Raw genomic sequence first — 18,362 nt, 5'->3', positions numbered from 1 at the left:
GAGCGTTTCATGCTCTCTGCAATTGATTGAGTGTATGATGACTTAAGTGTAATTAAGTCCAAACTCATTACTTCAATTGGACTTTTTCAAATGTATAAAAAGTTATTTCAGAAGGAGAAAAATATTTCCAAACCTAACAAAAAAGGGTGCATATTTAATATATAATTCCCTTAATAAAATAATGACATTTACAATTTGCATATGTTTGAGTGAAATGTATATAAATATTAGAGGAATAACAAGAATGTTTCTTGTTAACATTTGTAGTTATTTTGCCTCCTGTTCTTTTTACCCCATCTAGGCCAACAGAGAAAAATTTGTTGCCATAGCAACCCCTCCTCAGCAGGCTGCAGTGGTGAGGAAGGGCTACCAGAGCACACTGGTATTTAATGACCCACACACACGGAGAAGGTCTGGAGCCACAGAGCAGAGGATCTGTGAACTGTGAACGCTGCCAGGACTCCACAGTAACCCTGAGGCTGCCTTTCATGTTGTTCCACCACAGGCTTTGTCAGGACCGGATTTCTTTTTTTAGTTAGTCCAGTTTGGGGCTGATAAAGGCTTGCTGTAATAATCGAATTTGAGAATCAGCAGAGCTGTGCAGTTTTCTGACTATCACTTGTTTTAGTATAAATGTGTAGTTTTACTACATTTGCAGGATTTATGGACATTTTTACTCAACTCAGCTTTTGGAACATGTTTGTACCAATTTTAAAGCTTGTCAAATGTTAAATATTTTTTGTGTTTAAAATCTGACTGTGTAAACTACTTGCATATTCTAAATATATTTAGATTGAATAAATAAACCCACTGAACCACACTTTTGGAAAAACCCTGACCTTGATGAATGAGAATCTTTACAGACAACTGCTCTCAAATAGACAATATTTCCTTGTGAAATGTGCAGATGTATTAGTATGAGGCAGCATGTAGTACAAATACTAAAGTAATATAAAAGCACCTTTAAACTGATGTGCCCATCAGTGTTTGGCATCACTTTATATATAAAATCTGAATTTGCCAAAAGCATAAAACACTTCAGATTATGTAAAATACTTATAATTAACTTCAAACTGCTGCAACAATAAAATGCTGTTTAAATATTAAAGTGTAATAACAGCACACGTTCAGGGATCATTGTGCTACAGAACAAGATTTTGTACTTGTAATGGACCATTTCTAAACTGTGGTACTGCTCCGTCTTACACCACTGCTTCCCCCATAACCTCATCAACAGGTCTGCGTAACTATACATAGAATCATTTTGAAATGAATGAAAATCTGAGTTTAATGTGAAATTATTTATTAAACATAAAACAGGTCTGAAGGGGAACAAAACATTTATTATATAGATATATAAAACCTTAGCTGATAAAAACAACAAACCACAGTAAACTGGCCTTTCAGACTGAACGAATAATGATTCCTTCACGACCAAATTCAAAGGCCAAGTGCAAAATCTTTAAAGTAAAAGTAAACATGGTAATACAACTACCAAAAACAAAATGATCACTGTATTTTACAGGTGGAATTTCCACTGGGTATTAGAGACTTTAGTTAAACAGAATAAAGTCTTATGAATAGTTTTCAAAAAGTGTGCTTGTTCCAAATAGTTTGAAATTTCCTCTTTTTTGTTTTGTTTTGGGAAAATTTGTAGGAAATGTATCTGAAACTTTGGGGAGCTGATGAACTTTGAAGTGCACCAGATAAAGTCGACACATCTTACAGCCTTGGGAGTGAGGTAACATTTTTAAACTTTCACATAAACCCACAGAAAGATTTAATGTACCCTTTAAAAACTTCTTAATCAGATATTTGGTTTTTTTATACATCAAAATGTTGCAGATCTTGAAGACTAGACGGTTTCCCTTCACCACTGTTGTGCAAAATTAGCATTCAAAGACTGCTTAGGCTTATAATAACGTTTCTCTGATTAAAACATGAAAAAGGTACAAAACTTCCCACAGTCACATAAGTAAGAATTTACATGCTACATGATTGCAATGCTGGGCTGTCTTCATGATCACACTATTCCAATCCTCTTCAAGATACAGGACCCTCATGTCCTACACGAATTCCTGTTGAGCTTTGAGTCAGAGTGCCCTCCGATGGCCACAGCTGGTGCAGCCACAATCAAACACTCCTGCAGCCCTCAGCACAGCGCTGAACCCTCTCAACATCAATGCATGGATCTGAATCACAGTGCACAACATTAAAAAGTGCTCTTTCTCCAAACGTCCCCAAAGCTTCAAAAGTCTGCCCCGCGTGGCTGATTAAGCCCGTCTCCATGGGGACTGCAGCTCATTCATTAAAAGTAAAACCAACCGTCATTAAAAATGCGGCACATCTGGCTCACACGTCTCATGAGACGCACACCTTTATCCTTTTCTGTAACTACTCTACCACCTGTGGTTTATGGATACTGATGCAGCCATAGTACACACTTCAGACTGGAGTTAAAAGGTCTGGATGATGATGATGCATTAAGGGGTGGGCTTAAGGTAAAGGATGCACATGTTTACAGTGCTACACAGACGCAGGGGTGTCTGAGGCAGACAGGCAGGATGCCTTTGTTGAGTTGGTGGAACTCCACCAGCTGCAGCAGGTCGGAGAACAGTGTCGCACCGTCGTCCATGGTTAAGTACTTGCTGCCTTCTTCCCCATACTGCACAGACAGAGGACAAGTCAAGACACAGTTAGGATGCATAATAAAGAACTGCCCCACACCCCCAAACAATATGATCTTTGTGAGAATGAGGAGAACTTACAGGCATCACCAGGAAGTGTTTGGTGTGCAGCTTGTAGCACAGCGACAGGACAAAGCACTGTGCATGCTGCTGGCTATCACGGACGAGGAACATGCTGGAAGAACACAGACATTAAACAAATGTCTCCTGGTTGAAAACTGAATGCAGAGGTTGGAGGATAAATCGATTGGTTGATCAACTAATCGGATTATATACTAAGCACACGAGGTTCTCTAATGTGTGTGTGGTCTGGGGCAGAATCCATGATACTCACATTACTTCTCAGCATGAAAAAAATTTCTCATCCTAATACTTTGAGACTTTTCTCCAATTTCTGCATAAATATGACCTATATCTTAGTAAAATAAACCCAATTAAACAAAGAAGAAGAATATATTTAATTGTAGTGGGAAAAGATCCCAGTTTAAACAATTGTGTGTGGTAAAAGTATTGTCAGTTTATTTGAAGAGGAAATGATGATCAGTAGGTAAAAATGTAATCAGGTGAGGGTCTAAAAAAATCTACGTCTTCATTATCAAAGTCTGATCTCGTGCGTCATGGCTGGAACAAATGGGATTTGTGAAGACCAGAAGAAGAGTTGCTGATGCTCACCAGGGGCCAGATGTTTAAATGACACATACGCCTCATCCAGCACATAAACACACAATGTTTGAGGAGAAATAACCTTAAAATCATTAGCTAAATGCACATTTAAGGGCTTAATTTTACATCATGTTTGAGTGATGGATGGATGGATTTTATTTAATGGAGAGTTGTAGTTTTAGTACCAACAAATGCACATTGGAAGAATCTGAATCTGTCACAGAAATCTGATGTGAATCAAACATCTGTGATTTGCAAATTTGGCTCAGTAACCCAAACAAAGTGCTCCAGACACAGAAAGCAACCAGCCAAAGGTAAAGAGCAACAAACCCCTTTAATTCAGACCAAAGTGGATTTATTCTGTGCAAAAATGAAGTGAGTGAGTCAGCTTCCACTCACCCGTCCACCAGCCCCTGCTTCTCTATTAGTCTCTCCGTGTCTTTTCTGGACACACCACCATGAAACCACGGCTGAGTTTTGTGGATGGCTACACACACACACACACACACACACACACACACAAAAAAACAAATGCACGATGAAGTGAGTGTACAGTACAGAAGCAGTGGATCAGGACCTTGTCTCCTCTCATATGGACTTACAGGAAGGCCTCACGCTGCAGTTCAAGTTGGGCAGACTGCACCTCAGGGTTTCTCTCCTCTGCAAACAGAAAAAGGTCACAGCATTTTTGGAGGAGTTCACTAAGCTGCGTTAATAAACATTTATTTAATCACATAATTCTGCAGTTCAACTCTAGAAAAAAAAATCCCCAACTGTGTCTGTTTTTCTTAGAGATTTAAAAGCTAACGAGCCTGGTCTGTCGCTCAGTAGGTGGAGACCGAAAACAGAGGTAAAACAAGCAGATTAATAGAATTTAATTCCTCAGAAAGACACAAAGACGACCCCCAAATGAATGATCGTGTTGCTCCTCATCTCAGGTGGCGAATAAAGGAAACAGATTTTTGGCTAAACTGCCGTTTTGTTTGAAACCAAGGTGATTGTCTGGCTGCTCAGGTTTCTCACTTAGATGAACTCAGGATATAACAAACCTCGATTAAAGGATAATTTGGTTTTAATAATAATGATTACTGCCTTTTCCTGACCCTCACCACACATCACCCACTACCTCTCACCCTCCAGGCCTGTCCCTCCTCCCTTTCAGCAATCTGGGCCTCTGTCGGATTCTGGATGACTCGTCCTCCAGCCTTCCCCGAGAAGTCCATGGCCACAAGGCTGGCCTCTGACTTTGACTGCACACACACACACACACACACACACACACACACACACACACACACACGCACAGAGTTTAAAAAAACAGAACTGCACAAATGTGAGATGACACCAGCAAAACATTGGGCAGACTCCATGTTACACAACGTCTGAGCTCACTTTGTTGTCTGAGAGGCTGCTTCGCTCCAGGCTCAGTGGGGCCAACTTGGACAACTGGTAGTTACACTGCAGCTGTTTCCCATACTGACCACAAATAAACACACAAAATAAATGATTCAGTCATCCTGCTGTCTGCACTTACACAAGAGAATAAATATGATACTATTGTAAAATTCTGTTTAGTACTGTATTTTCCAAACACTATTACTTTCAATCTGAGTAAAATGCTTTGGAGGAGGATTCTATCATTGTAATACTGATGTACAACCTTGAACAATCTAAAAGCAGATGTCCAACAAGTGCGTGTCTGTTCATTTTCTGCACACAAGATCTTCAGGTCCTGAGCACGGACAGGATTTCTGGAAGGCTGTGAACACAGACACACACACACACACACACACACAGACACACACACAGACACACACACTAAATGATGCGATTACCACAGCTCATCTTAACAGATCAGCATCATTATTGAAAATATTTGTACTTCTTAAATTTGAAATTGAAAGGCAACGGTGCTTCTTGTAAAGAAAACAAACCACAAGTTAGTGGTTTTCAGTGAGTCAGTTCCTACTAAACATATAAATCTTTAAAAACACCCAAAACAATTTAATTGAAGATATTTTCTCAAAGCTTTAAGCAAACACTGCTCAAACAGGGGAGAGTGGTCCTTTTGTTTGGGACTATTTTCTGCAGCAGTTTAATGCACATTTAATGCTGGAGTTTATTTTCTATGGTATTGAAGGAACATGTGATCTATTCCAACAGTGTGGATCATATCTGTATTTTTGATTAATCAGACTTTATCATTATTGGTTTTACTATTTCCAGGAGATCTGCAAACAATAAGGAAAAACTGAGAATATCAGCAGTTATCCTTTACTGACTGCTTTCACTTCAACACAGATGATAAAGGGAACTCAAGGATCCAGAAAGACTCAGTGGCACTACATCATGGCAGATTACAAGTGGTGAGGGTTTCAGTTTCCAACAAAGTATCGCTGGGACACAAGGGAAGCATTAAACCTACGCTAGTTATTTTTGTATTATTAATTCAAAATAAAAAAAAGAATGGGATTAAATAACGCGCAGAGACTCAAAGGTTCCCCTCAGCTCTACACAGCATTAGCTTGCCTCAACCCAGCAGCTGCTCTTCCTGGTGACAAATGCACTTTTAACATATTCTTTAATAGCATTAACATGAAATTAAAAGGATTTTATTTAAACAATGGGATTAAAATTACTGATGTAAACCAATCCGTTTTTAGCTTTTAGCCTTTCCTTCTGATCCCAGAAGAGAGCTGCACCAGCTGGACCAGCTGTAATTCTGTAATATTCCTCAGTGAGGAGCCCAACCAACCAGTAAGTTAAAGAGGATATTTCATGTGTTTAAAAACCAAAACAATGAGCTAAAAGACTGACACAACAAACTATCAAACATGTAATTCATTTTTTATCGTTCAGATGTCAACAAGTCAAGCTGCAGTTTACATCTGTCTGTCTAATCAGTTAATCTGTGAGAACAAGTGAACTGTGCCAGATGTGATCAAGTTCCTCTCAGGCTATTCCTGAGATACTGTTTGAACAAGAATGAGACAGATAGATGGACAATCTGAAAACATAATGTCTCCAGCCGTGGCTGTTACCAGCGGTGATGACAGTGGAGCACTGAACAGCTGAAGGAGTAAGTGGACACGTAATCACGTGGACACGATCAGTAATAGATACTTACTGCAAAACACCTTCACTAGTTTTCTGTGTGTAGCATTAGCACAGTATTCTATTGAGCAGCAAACCGCTAAGTTTGATACGACTGTATGTTTGTGAGTTAGTGATGCAGAAGAATTAGATGGTTCTGTTGAACAATATTGAATGAAGCACCAAGGGAATGACACGAATGCTAAATCTGAGCTGGCAGATGGGGGTTGGTTTAACTTGCACACAAGCCAACGCCACACACTGTATCTCAAGTCCAACAGTCCTAATCCTGTCTTTGTAACGCTCAGAGGACGTACTCACCTTGATGCAGAAGGTGAAGCCTGTGGGTGCACCGTACAGTTTACGGCTGTTCACCACAGTGTACACGTTGAAGTCTTGCAGATCAGCCACATAACACAGGTGTCGAGGCTCCTAATCCCCCAGAATACAGAAACACATGTTCAAAGACTAAATAAAAGAAGACTTTGAAGTAAAATGACTGTCTTGCAGTTGTGACACCATGCAGCTGTTCTTTGATTATTTCACTTTGACCTCAGAGACTAAGTGTGATTAAAAGCTGCACCGCTGACCTTGGAGGAGCCTTTGCTGGAGCAGTAGAGCCCAGAGGGTCTGAGCAAAAAGTAGATTTTCTTCCAGGCCCTACGATTGGGCTCTTTGGTCTGTAGGAAACCCTGGATCTCTGGACATGTCCCAGATCGGAGGAGGTTCTGTAGAATACCCAGGGCTCATTATTAGCATTTGCTAATCCAAAAATAATCAGTGCATTTTTATGATTATTATTGATCCAGAAAAGAAAAAAAATACAATTTACAATTCAACTACTCTGCAGTTTACAAGCCTGTTTCCAGAAAAGTGTTATTTATCCTTTACATATTTCTATGTATTTCATGATGCTTTGACTAATGTCTAGAGGGACAGAAATGTGAGAACGTGCAGGACGGGGGCCTCCGAACATGAAGATGACCGTGGCATAGACCCCCTCTCATGAGAGTAGTGCTGTTGCATCACCTCTTGCGATGTGTTTGGGAACTGAGGAGAACACGTGTTTTACAACTCTTCCCAATGTTACAGTTGATGGTGCATATCTCCCAATTATTTGCTCTTCAAGTTTTTAAAAACAACAATTTATGTTATATTTTCACTTCGAGAGAATTCTGTATCTACAGAATTCATTTTTTTAGGCTTTTCGTTAGTTATTTTGAAGCACCAATGTCTCCTGATGATTTCCTCTACGTTGACAAACTGCGGTGACTGGGCTTCTGATTTTGGGCAGTTTACCTGAATGAGCTCCGTTGACGTCATCCCCTTGGTGACATCTGTGCTGTCGGAGATCATGCACTCTGGGAAAAAGAGCTGGGAAGGACAATGTTGTCAGTGAAGTCTGAAGACAAAGAAGCTGCATCTGTGCTGCTTTCACTTTCCTAGTACTCCTGATGAGCAGTTGTGCTCTGAACCGTGTTCGTGTGCAGGAACAACACACCTTGCACGAGTCATGCTCTGTTGTTTAAGAGGTAACCTAATACCTTGATTATTAAGACAAAGCCTTAGATAGATTATCAGTCATGCGAAGAAACCAACCAATGTTCAATTTCCCGACACTGATCCTGCAGATGTCTTGTAAAACAGTCGCACAAGTGACTGCAGAGCTGAACTCGATTAGTTAAATTAACTGATAATTTGATCAACAACATTGATAAAACACTCCCTTTTTTTTCAAGCAAAAAATTGTGATCCAGCCTTTTGAAATAGAAAAAAAAAATTTTACCATTGGAAACTGGTCAAACAGAAACTATAAGACAAAACTTCAGGCTCTAGACAAATACACTGGGCCTTTATTCCCTTGTTGTTTCTGAAATTTAATAGACTCGTAACTACCTGAATCCTAACACATTTATTGGCGTAATCAGCAGCTGACTGTGCATTTCTAAATCCTGTTTGCATAACGCAGCTGGAAGCGTCAATAGACCCGTGATGAGATTCCCCTTTGTGCCATCTGGAGGCACTGTGGGCATAAGTCTCGGAGACGCCGGTGGGAGGTTCCTCCAAACCAGTTTCCAAAGAGAGTTGTCACCTTTGTTTAACAGCACAAACAACAGATATCTGAGGTGTGTGCACCAGCACGCAACCTGCCAATCATTCAGGATCAGTAACCACATTACATCAGGTCTTGTCAACATTTACTGTACCGACGTGTTTAATAAAGACTGAAAATCTTGTTTGTTTCTGCTTCGGGGCTTTTGTTATCTAAAAGAAAAGGAGACTTTATCCCACAAAGTTAAACGCCTACAGACTATTTACCATTGGTTTCCTGAAGAACTCATACTTGGCGTAGTTTTTGCAGAACATGAGTCTTGTGTCACCCTTTGGAGACCAGCCTGCCTGAACGACCAGCACGACCTCGTGGTCCTCCAGACATCTCTCTGAGGAGACAGGAGACCATTAAAGACAATGTAACCGTTTTAATTTGGTACTTGAAGCTCATTTAGATTTGATTATAAAGCCCAGTCTCACCCAGGCCTAAGGTGGGATAGACTTCGAGCAAAGCCCAGTTCTCCTGATCGCTGCAGTGGGCGGTTTGGACCAACATGTGACACACCTCTTTGGCTGTAGCTCCAGGAGAAATCCACACCGGTCTACTGTGACTGTCCTCGCCATACACCTTTATCATCTAACAGGAGGAAGAGGAGCAGTAGAAGCTTTCAGATTCAGAAGTAAAAACACTCATTTACCACACTCCTAATTCCTTAGGATTCCTGATACGTCTGTACTCTGCACTTTTTCTACAATGTGTGACCTTAGGTTCATTAATAACCTCTCTTCATACTGTAAACACTATCAGAAATCTTCGTACCGCTGCTGCTTCAAATTAAAATCTTTCACCTAGAGAAAACTTTAACTTCGGCTTGATCCTTCAGGGGTGGCCACAGCTCAACATCTTCTGCATGTGTGTTTTTTTACCACGCAACCCTCCCAGTTTATGGAGGCTTGGGACTGGCAGGGCCACACCTGGTGGGATGGGATTCGAATCCGCAGCCTTCTGCAACCCAACCTTCTAAGCTCTACCACTAAGCCACCAGGCCCCCGCACAAGGTGGTTTGAATTGTAAGGAAGGAGAAACAAAACAAAACAGTAATTTTGTCATTTATCAGCACTTTCTTAAATGTTGCCTCAGTGAGCTGATGGGACGGCGAGCTGCAGGTGACAGGCTGCACATCTACGACTTCTCAGGAAGAAAAGAAAATGAATTACCTGCCACATAACACAAACCCAATAATAATAATAATGAATGGCTGCGGAAACATTTGTTTCACTTAAAAACCCACCAACATTCTAGTGGGTGCTGTATCAAGATAACTGATGCCATTGATTTCACCTGTCAGCGGTTTTAATGTTCTGGTTGCTAATCTATGCAGCCAGGTTGTTGCATTTCCACGGTGACACGATGGTTTCATATTTTGAGCTTCTTTGCCTGTGCCCTCTTTTTAAAAAATAATTAGAAAGGTTTATTAAATAAAGAGCTCCAAAGGCTGAGAATGACCATCACAGTTAGTTGTGGGATGTTCTGAGCCTTTGGAGAACTTTTAATAAAGAAATACATACTTTGGTCAACATTTTTGTGACAAAGAAACCACTCTCCACAATAAGATCAGATTTTCATTGGAAATTATCAGATAAATTAGCTGTAAAAGTATGAAAAAAAAAAACAGCAACACTAATACTTTTTGAGGGTTTTACCCACAGTGCACTTTGGTTGTTACAATTCCAGAATTTTTCCTAAGCTGCAGTGGAGCCGGGTACAATGTAGTAAATTACACTGAGCTACATTCCACCTGATCCACAGCATCTGGGACTGAGTAACGTAGTAAACACCTAATCTCACAGCTGAGTCTGGCATCGTGTCAGCAGTGGTTCAAGCCTGAGGCCAAGAAATTTCTTGAACAAGACGTCAAAACAAGTTTCTTACTCTGTCTCTTGAAGATCAACCGAAGTTTGTGTCTTTCTATAACTAACCCTCCATGTCCTGAGCACTTCTCTGACCTTTTCAGTGTTTGTTTAAGAAAAGATCAGATTAGAGAATAGGCCTGGAGCTGCTGAGGTGAACTGCAGGTTATTCGAGGATCAGGACATTTGTCTGATGCGGCGCCTGGATTCAGCAGTGTGTTTTGGTTCAAATGAAAACAAACCTGCCCAACCAGAAAGCACTGACCGGTTCGGTGAGTGCTGCTGTCACTCAGCACAAATAATAACCAAGTATATAGAGTGAAGAAGCTCACGGGGGAGGAACATTCTTCAAGTGGAAACGTCGATGTCAATATCCGCTCAGTCAACAGATTACATGAAAGAGGAAGCAGAGTGGAGGGAAATGTGTTTACTCCGAGCAGGTACTGTGCTCAGAACACAGGCCTGAGAAAGCACGACGAGTAGCAGAGATCACATCTGATATTCAAAAACCATTTAACACAATCTGAAAGGAGCGGTGCTGAATTTGTGTTTAATCTGCTAATCTACACCAAACCCACTTTACATGTCACACTGTTTGCTTACACAGGAAAACCTATTAAATAAAAGGAAACAAAGCAGCCACTGGCCCTGCAGCAGTTTTACAGTTGAAGCAGCTCACTCTTTGACAGGATTAACACCTCATCTAAAACCTCCACCACACAGGTGACAAATCAGCCCTCTGCCTTCTGTCCCGTCTACAGCCTTTGTTCACATGTAAGCAAAACAATAAAAGGCACGAGATTTGGGATCCATAATAAACATTCTCAGAGCTCCTGTCACTGGTCGGAAGTAGACGGATTATCTCACCGACGTGATGATAAAATTGAGTGAGTGATAACACAACACAATAACTACATGTTGTTGGTTCTTTGTTAGTTAATGTTTAACATTTTAGAGAAATACTGAAGATTTTCTGTATTTAAAGCAGAAAAACACCCCAGACTTAACCCACATAAATGTGTATGCACACGGTGTCCACTTACTTATTACTGGCCATGTAGTTTAACACTGACATTTTTATTCCAACAAAACACAACGCAGCGTGTTTTTGTCTCTTCTTCCTCATTTGTGACACGCCGCTGCAGCGTTTCAGAGTCAACACTACTCACCTGTCAGTCGCATTGTCAACCAACCTGCAGCTACAGTGAGTTAAGACACACCTGTCAGACCCTACACAGCTGGGCAGGTGTGCTGGGACTAACACATTAAATAAATCTGTGCTAATAATATTCTGCTCTATTTTTCTAACAACAGCAATAAACTCTACTGAAAATTTCACCTCACAGTTTCTTGTTTAAAAAAGGCTCAGTAATTTCCTAAAACCCAGAGTGAGTACAAGTACTTACTTCTCTGAATTAATAAATTTTTATTTCATTGATTGAAGTACTAAACTCTTTTGCTTCTAGTATGAGCATCAGATGAACAAAGCACAGATTTAGGGTGAGATCCTGAATGGAAACGCGTGGACAACATGGACAGTAGGTCAAATACGGTAAAATAACTTTGGAAAACAAAAAGATCTTCAGGTAACATTTAGTTACTGTATATAACCATCATTGCTGCTGATGTGACTCACAAATACTAAAGGATTTCAAAATACTGTTAGCACAGAAGAGCCTGCATTCAGCTTTACTTTTGTCCTCATCATTTATCTACATTTTTCCACCTCCACCTACCAGCAGAGCGCAATGTGCAGAATCGGAGAAGTTTTATGAGTAGAAGTACAAAGGCAGGATGGAGACATCCCTAATTTTAACAAATGTTGCTGAAACAGGGCCTTTGATGGAACCATTTCAGATGTGGTTTAACACACATTAACTTACACAGGTGATATTTAAAAAAGCTTTCAGAAAATATTGGATATTCCCGGGTTCATAGAAAGAAATGACTGAGAATGACGCAGAGAAGTGAAGTGAACTCAGTCTAGTTTATAGAATAAATACTGAACCCAAGAAGTCCAACAGAGAGTGTATATCTGTACATGTATATAACCAATTCAGATGCTTTGCACTCACATGTTTGTCACTGGATGGTGGAGGAAGTGAACTAACGAGCACTGGAGACTTCGAGGGGCTGCACAGCTCTGGAAAGGGGTTGGGTATGGATGGGACAGAGGAAGACAAGGACTCTACGCCTTTCCCCCTGGAAAAAAGTGGAACAGAAATGAACAAAAGCACACATGAAAGTCAGAACCAGACATTTTCACTTTTCACACACACACACACACATATAAAACATAAAAGTGGTTATTAAACTTCTTCTAGAGAACGACAATGAGCCAACAACATCAGCAGATTGTCTCAACCATGTGTGTGTCCAAAGTCACCCTGTACTCACTCATTCAGTATCACATTATGACCAACTTTAGTTTTTGACATCAAAGTGGGTAGTGGAGTGATTATAAGAAGAGGTGGTTGTAATGTTTTGGAACTCCCCATTTAAATTGAATGAGGTGGCCAAAACATTAGAACCACCTGTTCTCTAGTTCAATAGTGAGCAGTCAATTGACATCTCAGACACTTAATTACTGCTGTCACGTACCGTCATCACTAACAGCTGTTTGAGGTGGGCAACGATAATCTATTCATCTCTAAAATTGGGAGCATTGCATTGTGGGAGACAGAGTACTATAGATTTACACATAACATTCAGACACTAATAGAAATTGACGAACACACTATAAAGTGAGTAGTGGGTGATTTCAGGTGCTCCAAGCTGCTGCCATGCGATTGGCTTACCGGATAATTGCGTTAACGAGCAGGTGAACAGGTGGCTGGTGAGTGTATATATTATTCCACTGTTTCTATGTGTAACTTGTTTGTAATAGTTCCTAAGTTCATCAACATCTGTGTGTAATGTTAGGTTTTTCTTCCTGTCACAAGTGAAAAGGGACTAAATGACGACTACTAAACGCTGCAGCATGATAAAGTGAGTCTGGAGCCAGAAACAGTATGATGACTGGATGCTGACAGAGTGAACCAGAGTGAAGGTTGATGCTAGAAATGGGCAACTGCAGAGTGGGAAGATATGTAGTTAATGATCTGTTGTTCATAGAAAAATGTTTCTTTGTGCAGCTATTAAAAGTTTTCAGTACGAATTGACGTATAAGCCTCATTCTATTCTCTTTTTATGTGAAGAGGAATCTGAATATTACTTCTCTAATCACCCACACTACAGAAGCCCAGCCCACTTTTCAATCACGGATTTATTACTTGGGTCTCTAAGGCTGGGAGGACGTGCGTTAAAAGGGACTAGATACTTCTTTAGACGTCCAGTGAGTCACTGATGAGTCACTGATGAGTCAACATCCACCACCTCCTAAGAGACATCTACTGCCTCACGTCCACTCTGCTGCATGTTGAGCAACGTAATCAGATTCTGCCCACAGTGAGTAATGCTGCCACATTCCTGCTGCTCATACCGGTTTGGGGTGATTGAGATGGGCTGGGAGCGGCAAATGGACGGAGACTCAGCCGCCAGAGGATCCAGAGGCAGGGTGGAGCTGGCCAACAGCTTGTCTGCTTCTCCGGACCTCTGCTTGCTCTCTGAGCCCTCAAATACTTCGGTCCAGGAACCTGCCACTTCCATCACGTCACCTGAGGGAGAGGCAGGAGGCAGAGGTCAGCAGCGGCATTTTTCAAACAGCTGAATCTGAGATTTTAATGTCAATTAGGACTTTTTTTAAAGCTGAATGTGCTTTAAATATTATGTTAATTAATTTTTTTTTTAATAAGGGGATTTAAACTTTTGCACACAACTGTAGGCTGCATCAATACAATTACATGGTGCTGGGTGAGGATTACTGAATGTCCAGGAGACACAAAAGTCCTAAAAAGAGACACTAACTACCACTATAACTATTAGTCTATGAAGTAATGGTCTTTTGTTGAATGTGTAAAGCTTCACTGGTTCAAATTTCATCTGGCTGCAGCCGTTCTGTGTGGAGTTTGCAGGTTCTCCCTGTGCTTGTGTGGGTTTCCTCCCACAAATGTGAGTGCGAATGGTTCCGTCTGTGTGTGTCTCTCACTGGAGACCTGTCTAGGATGGACCCCACCTCTTGCCCAATGACAGACTCCAAGCTCCAAGAGGTTGAAATATCCTTAGTCTGAGATAACAATTAAAGGGCGACTTTAGTTCAGTGTGTAAAATTACATTAATGCTCTGAAACTTCCTTAGTCCTTTAATATTTTATTAGAAAATAGTTGGTGTTTATAAATTATCTGATATTAACATCTGATATGTCGACCATCACTTTCACTATTAAAGTTTTGTAGTGATGACATTTTTAGATCTGCAGCCAATTATCACACACACACACACACACACACACACACAGAGAACAGGCTGTTTGTAATGATTACACATTCCTCAAATTAACACACCACGAGCACAACAGCAGCTCTGAGTCATGCTTTCATACTCACAATAGACCGAATGGTGGCGTGGAGCCAGAGGAACATCTGAACCAGACTTTCCACACCTACAACAAATACTCGACTGCCACGAACCATTTCCAAAAATACTGAGTGATGACGTAAAATATGGCTGTAAATTATGCACTACACACAAGTTCCTGCTTTCTTTTTAACAGATGGCAGCCTATTATTATTATTATTATTATTATTATTATTATTGTTTCATCGGGCTTTGTATTTCTGTCTCTACAGCAGGTTAGAGGCTTGAATCCTAAAACAAACAAATACACTTAAAACCACTACACTACAACTACACATTACTTTGACAGACGATTACAGAGACGAGTACAAAGAGCTGCAAACACACACCTCAAACAGCTTCAGAGGAGACATACAACACCTACAAAGGGACAATATAAAATGAAAAAAACTGCAAAGAAAAGCTAAACTATTTTTAAAACTTAAAAAATACATCAACTTACTACACAGAGCTGCAAAACATGAATTACTACAAAAATGTGTTACAGCAAAGACTCAAAACAACAAATAGACAGGAAACAACTACAGAGTAAAGTTACTTCAAAAGGGACACAAAATGACTAGAAAGAGACTTATGAGTACAAAGGGCTGCAAAACAACAGAGCCAAAACTTCAAAGTCACACGACAACAGACACGAAACACCGACAAAGAAACGGGGACATACCAACAGAGAGACAACAACAAAACTGAGGCGGACTACAAAGACAGACAAATGAACAACTCTCACACACCGATGAGTGCGGCTGCCACGCAAAGATGCAAATATCTATTATAATTATGGCTCACTTTTCCATCCATATTCTCTGTTTGATATAAAAAAAAACATATATTTTAAACAGACTAAGCATTTTCAAAATGAATACTTAACTTAATAACTAAAGGTGCGAGGATTTGTGTAATATCTGAAGGATTAAGTGTATTATTTAAAATCCCCCTTTTTGTGATATTTTAGCCACATCTCCCTCCTGAAAATGACTTGAGAGTCAGCACCAAGATCTTTGTTACCATAATCACTGAATCGAGCTTTGAGGCTCTGTTCTCTCCAACACAATGTCCAGAAGACAGGGTTTGTTTTTCCATTATTGCTATGCAGATCACGCAGCCTGCAGGTTTCGAAAGAGACGCAGCGCTTTGATCAGGCGAGGAGGCAGGGAAGGCTGCTGCCAGGGAGAATCGGAATATTTCCTTTATTCTCCACACACACACACACACAGCAAAACTCTACATGTAGTATGGACTGGTACACGCGTAAACACCTGTGTGTAAACAGGTGCTAGGTTTACAGAGAAAAGGCTGGAACTCCAACACTAATCCACAAGAAAATCGTCATACGGAGCTGGTCCTAAATATAGGCCTGCGATTATTGAAGATGTTGGATTTTTGAGAATTTCAGTTCACCATGACTTAAGAAGGGGTCTGTATCATGACCTTAAAGCCCAGATTATGTCTTCAAATGTGATGTTTAAGTCTAAAGATATACATTAATGAAAAAGGAGGAAAACACGACTGAAGAGATGAAATAAATCAGTTTCATTAAGTTTTCATTAATTACTTAAGCTATTTATACAGCACTTACTAAATATTTAGATTTAAGGCTGCAACTAATAAATAATTATATTAATTATGGATTTGTCTATTAATACCATTTAACACCTTATTACTTAGTCCATAAAACGTCAGACAATAGTAAAAAAAACACTTTATTACAGTCAAAGATAAAGTATTAAAAGGTACTGACAGGAAACCAAAATTAATTTAGTCGAAGTTGATATAAAACAAGAAAAAATGCAGGACAATGGAAAAGTTGATAAGGTCACTACTGAAACTGATAAGGTTCATTTTACAAGAAAAGCTAGCAAAACATTTGTATCACACTGATTAACACACACACTGTGTTACCTGTGTAAAGGAACCCAATAACAGATCCACCTTAAATACCCGAAGCTCATGTCAAGTAATGTGAGATTATCTGGGATTACTCGGCTTTTTATCAAGGAGACGACGAGCAACAGCTGGACGAAGTTGTAAAAATAATAAAATCGACGCTAACGCAGGTTGTGGCCCAGCGCGAACACTTCATAATGAAACTGAAGAAAATGAGTCTCCCGTCCTAAACAAAGCTCTATGAAGTAAAAAGTTCTTTTTAATAAATTGATCTGGAGACACTTGTAAATTCGGCTAAATCCACAGTTTCACTTGACAGTTACATTCGTGGTGGGAGCCGAGCTGCACCTGTTGCCACTAGCTTGTTAGCATCGCTGAAAGCCTTCAACAAAACTCACCCGAAAGCTGCGTCTTCGTTCGACGACTCTCAGCCGACAGACAGCGTCATGACCCCAGCTGTGATTCCGAACTTGGCCTTTATCTCTTCTTGTGCGACGGGGAAACAAAACAACGTACAGCGACAGAACAGAGTGCCGACAACCGTTGCTGAGGAGGGAGGAGTTTAGTCGACAGGTGTGCGAGGCCCCGCCCACTTCCGCCCACCGAGGCCGTTGACTCTGTCTGAATTCCAAAAGTCACTGAGTTCAAATGGGTTCAAATGGGTTTAAAGTCCGAGCAGTTCATTACAAGTACTAATACAAATAAAATGCATATTGGAGTTTATTGCAATTTTTACTTGAGTATGTTGCTTTTCTATTTTTGCCACCTCTGCCAAGTATTTGCTTAAGTAACTAAATTCGTCTAGTACAAATGTGAGGTACTTGTACTTTGAGTATTTTTATTCTATTTAATAAAGCTTTGTACTGGTGCTCTACTACACGTCAAAGGAAAAAGTCCAAATAAATATACATTTGTGCAACAGAACTTTGTTTTTTCTTTTTGTCTTTTCCGTTTATCAGCTGATGACCCAATTTCACCAAATCATTTATTATTAAAATAGTAACATCTAACATCTAATACAGTAAGCAATATAAATAAATCAGTATATAACATCAGATCAGTCATACATCTAATTTGACACTTCTGCTATTATGTAACGAGGTTTTGTATTTTAAGAGACTTAAGTAAAATCCTATTTTGAGAAGTAACATGTTAGAGAACTATATTTACCTCTGCAGTGTAGGTATTTTTAACCTTTCTCCATTTTTAATAATGAAAACTTGTATTTAAGGATTCAATAACATCCACATTGATATTTCTACACCATCTAATTTTATTTATAGGGGGCTTTTTTGGAGATCTGCAGAGGCAACGTATGAAAGTTGAGCAATAAAATCTTACCAGACAATACAGAATAAGTTACCTATATTAAAATTGAAAACCATTTGTCTCCACCTAGAGGCCAAATGTGATTGACTTGTTTTTCAGTTCTGGACACGTGTGTCACAAACCTGAGTAAAATTACACCAGGGTTCAGTCTGGGTTTAAATATTTACAGCTCTCAGCTTCTGAACAGAAACATGAAAGCAATGAAAGTGCAAGTGCAGAAACTCTTTG

The 18,362-nt window shown here is 39.9% G+C and overlaps 1 protein-coding gene across 5 annotated transcripts; it reads right to left on the bottom strand.

The window, feature by feature from the left end:
- Positions 1–1,286: 1,286 nt before the first annotated feature.
- grb7 (growth factor receptor bound protein 7) lies at positions 1,287–17,361 on the bottom strand. Of its 5 annotated transcripts, none has more exons than XM_067488914.1 (15): positions 17,204–17,361; positions 13,888–14,062; positions 12,482–12,608; positions 8,976–9,132; positions 8,763–8,884; positions 7,743–7,817; positions 7,034–7,171; positions 6,765–6,875; positions 5,011–5,109; positions 4,743–4,826; positions 4,484–4,600; positions 3,953–4,010; positions 3,750–3,837; positions 2,769–2,862; positions 1,287–2,665 (listed from the first exon to the last, which is right to left on the bottom strand). In XM_067488914.1, the coding sequence occupies exons 2-15, from the start codon at positions 14,052–14,054 to the stop codon at positions 2,519–2,521; spliced, it is 1,584 nt and encodes a 527-aa protein (XP_067345015.1). In that variant the 5' UTR covers positions 14,055–14,062; positions 17,204–17,361; the 3' UTR covers positions 1,287–2,518. The 5 variants fall into 5 exon arrangements, 4 of the variants coding, with proteins under 4 accessions (XP_067345015.1, XP_067345016.1, XP_067345018.1 ...); XR_010911881.1 differs by having other exon boundaries at positions 2,524–2,665; positions 4,477–4,600; XM_067488915.1 differs by lacking the exon at positions 3,750–3,837 and having other exon boundaries at positions 4,477–4,600.
- Between the last annotated feature and the right edge of the window lie 1,001 nt (positions 17,362–18,362).

This window comes from Channa argus, chromosome 20 (genome assembly GCF_033026475.1).
Source record: "Channa argus isolate prfri chromosome 20, Channa argus male v1.0, whole genome shotgun sequence".
Taxonomy (NCBI): domain Eukaryota; kingdom Metazoa; phylum Chordata; class Actinopteri; order Anabantiformes; family Channidae; genus Channa; species Channa argus.
This window is presented reverse-complemented; position numbering and strand designations above follow the sequence as displayed.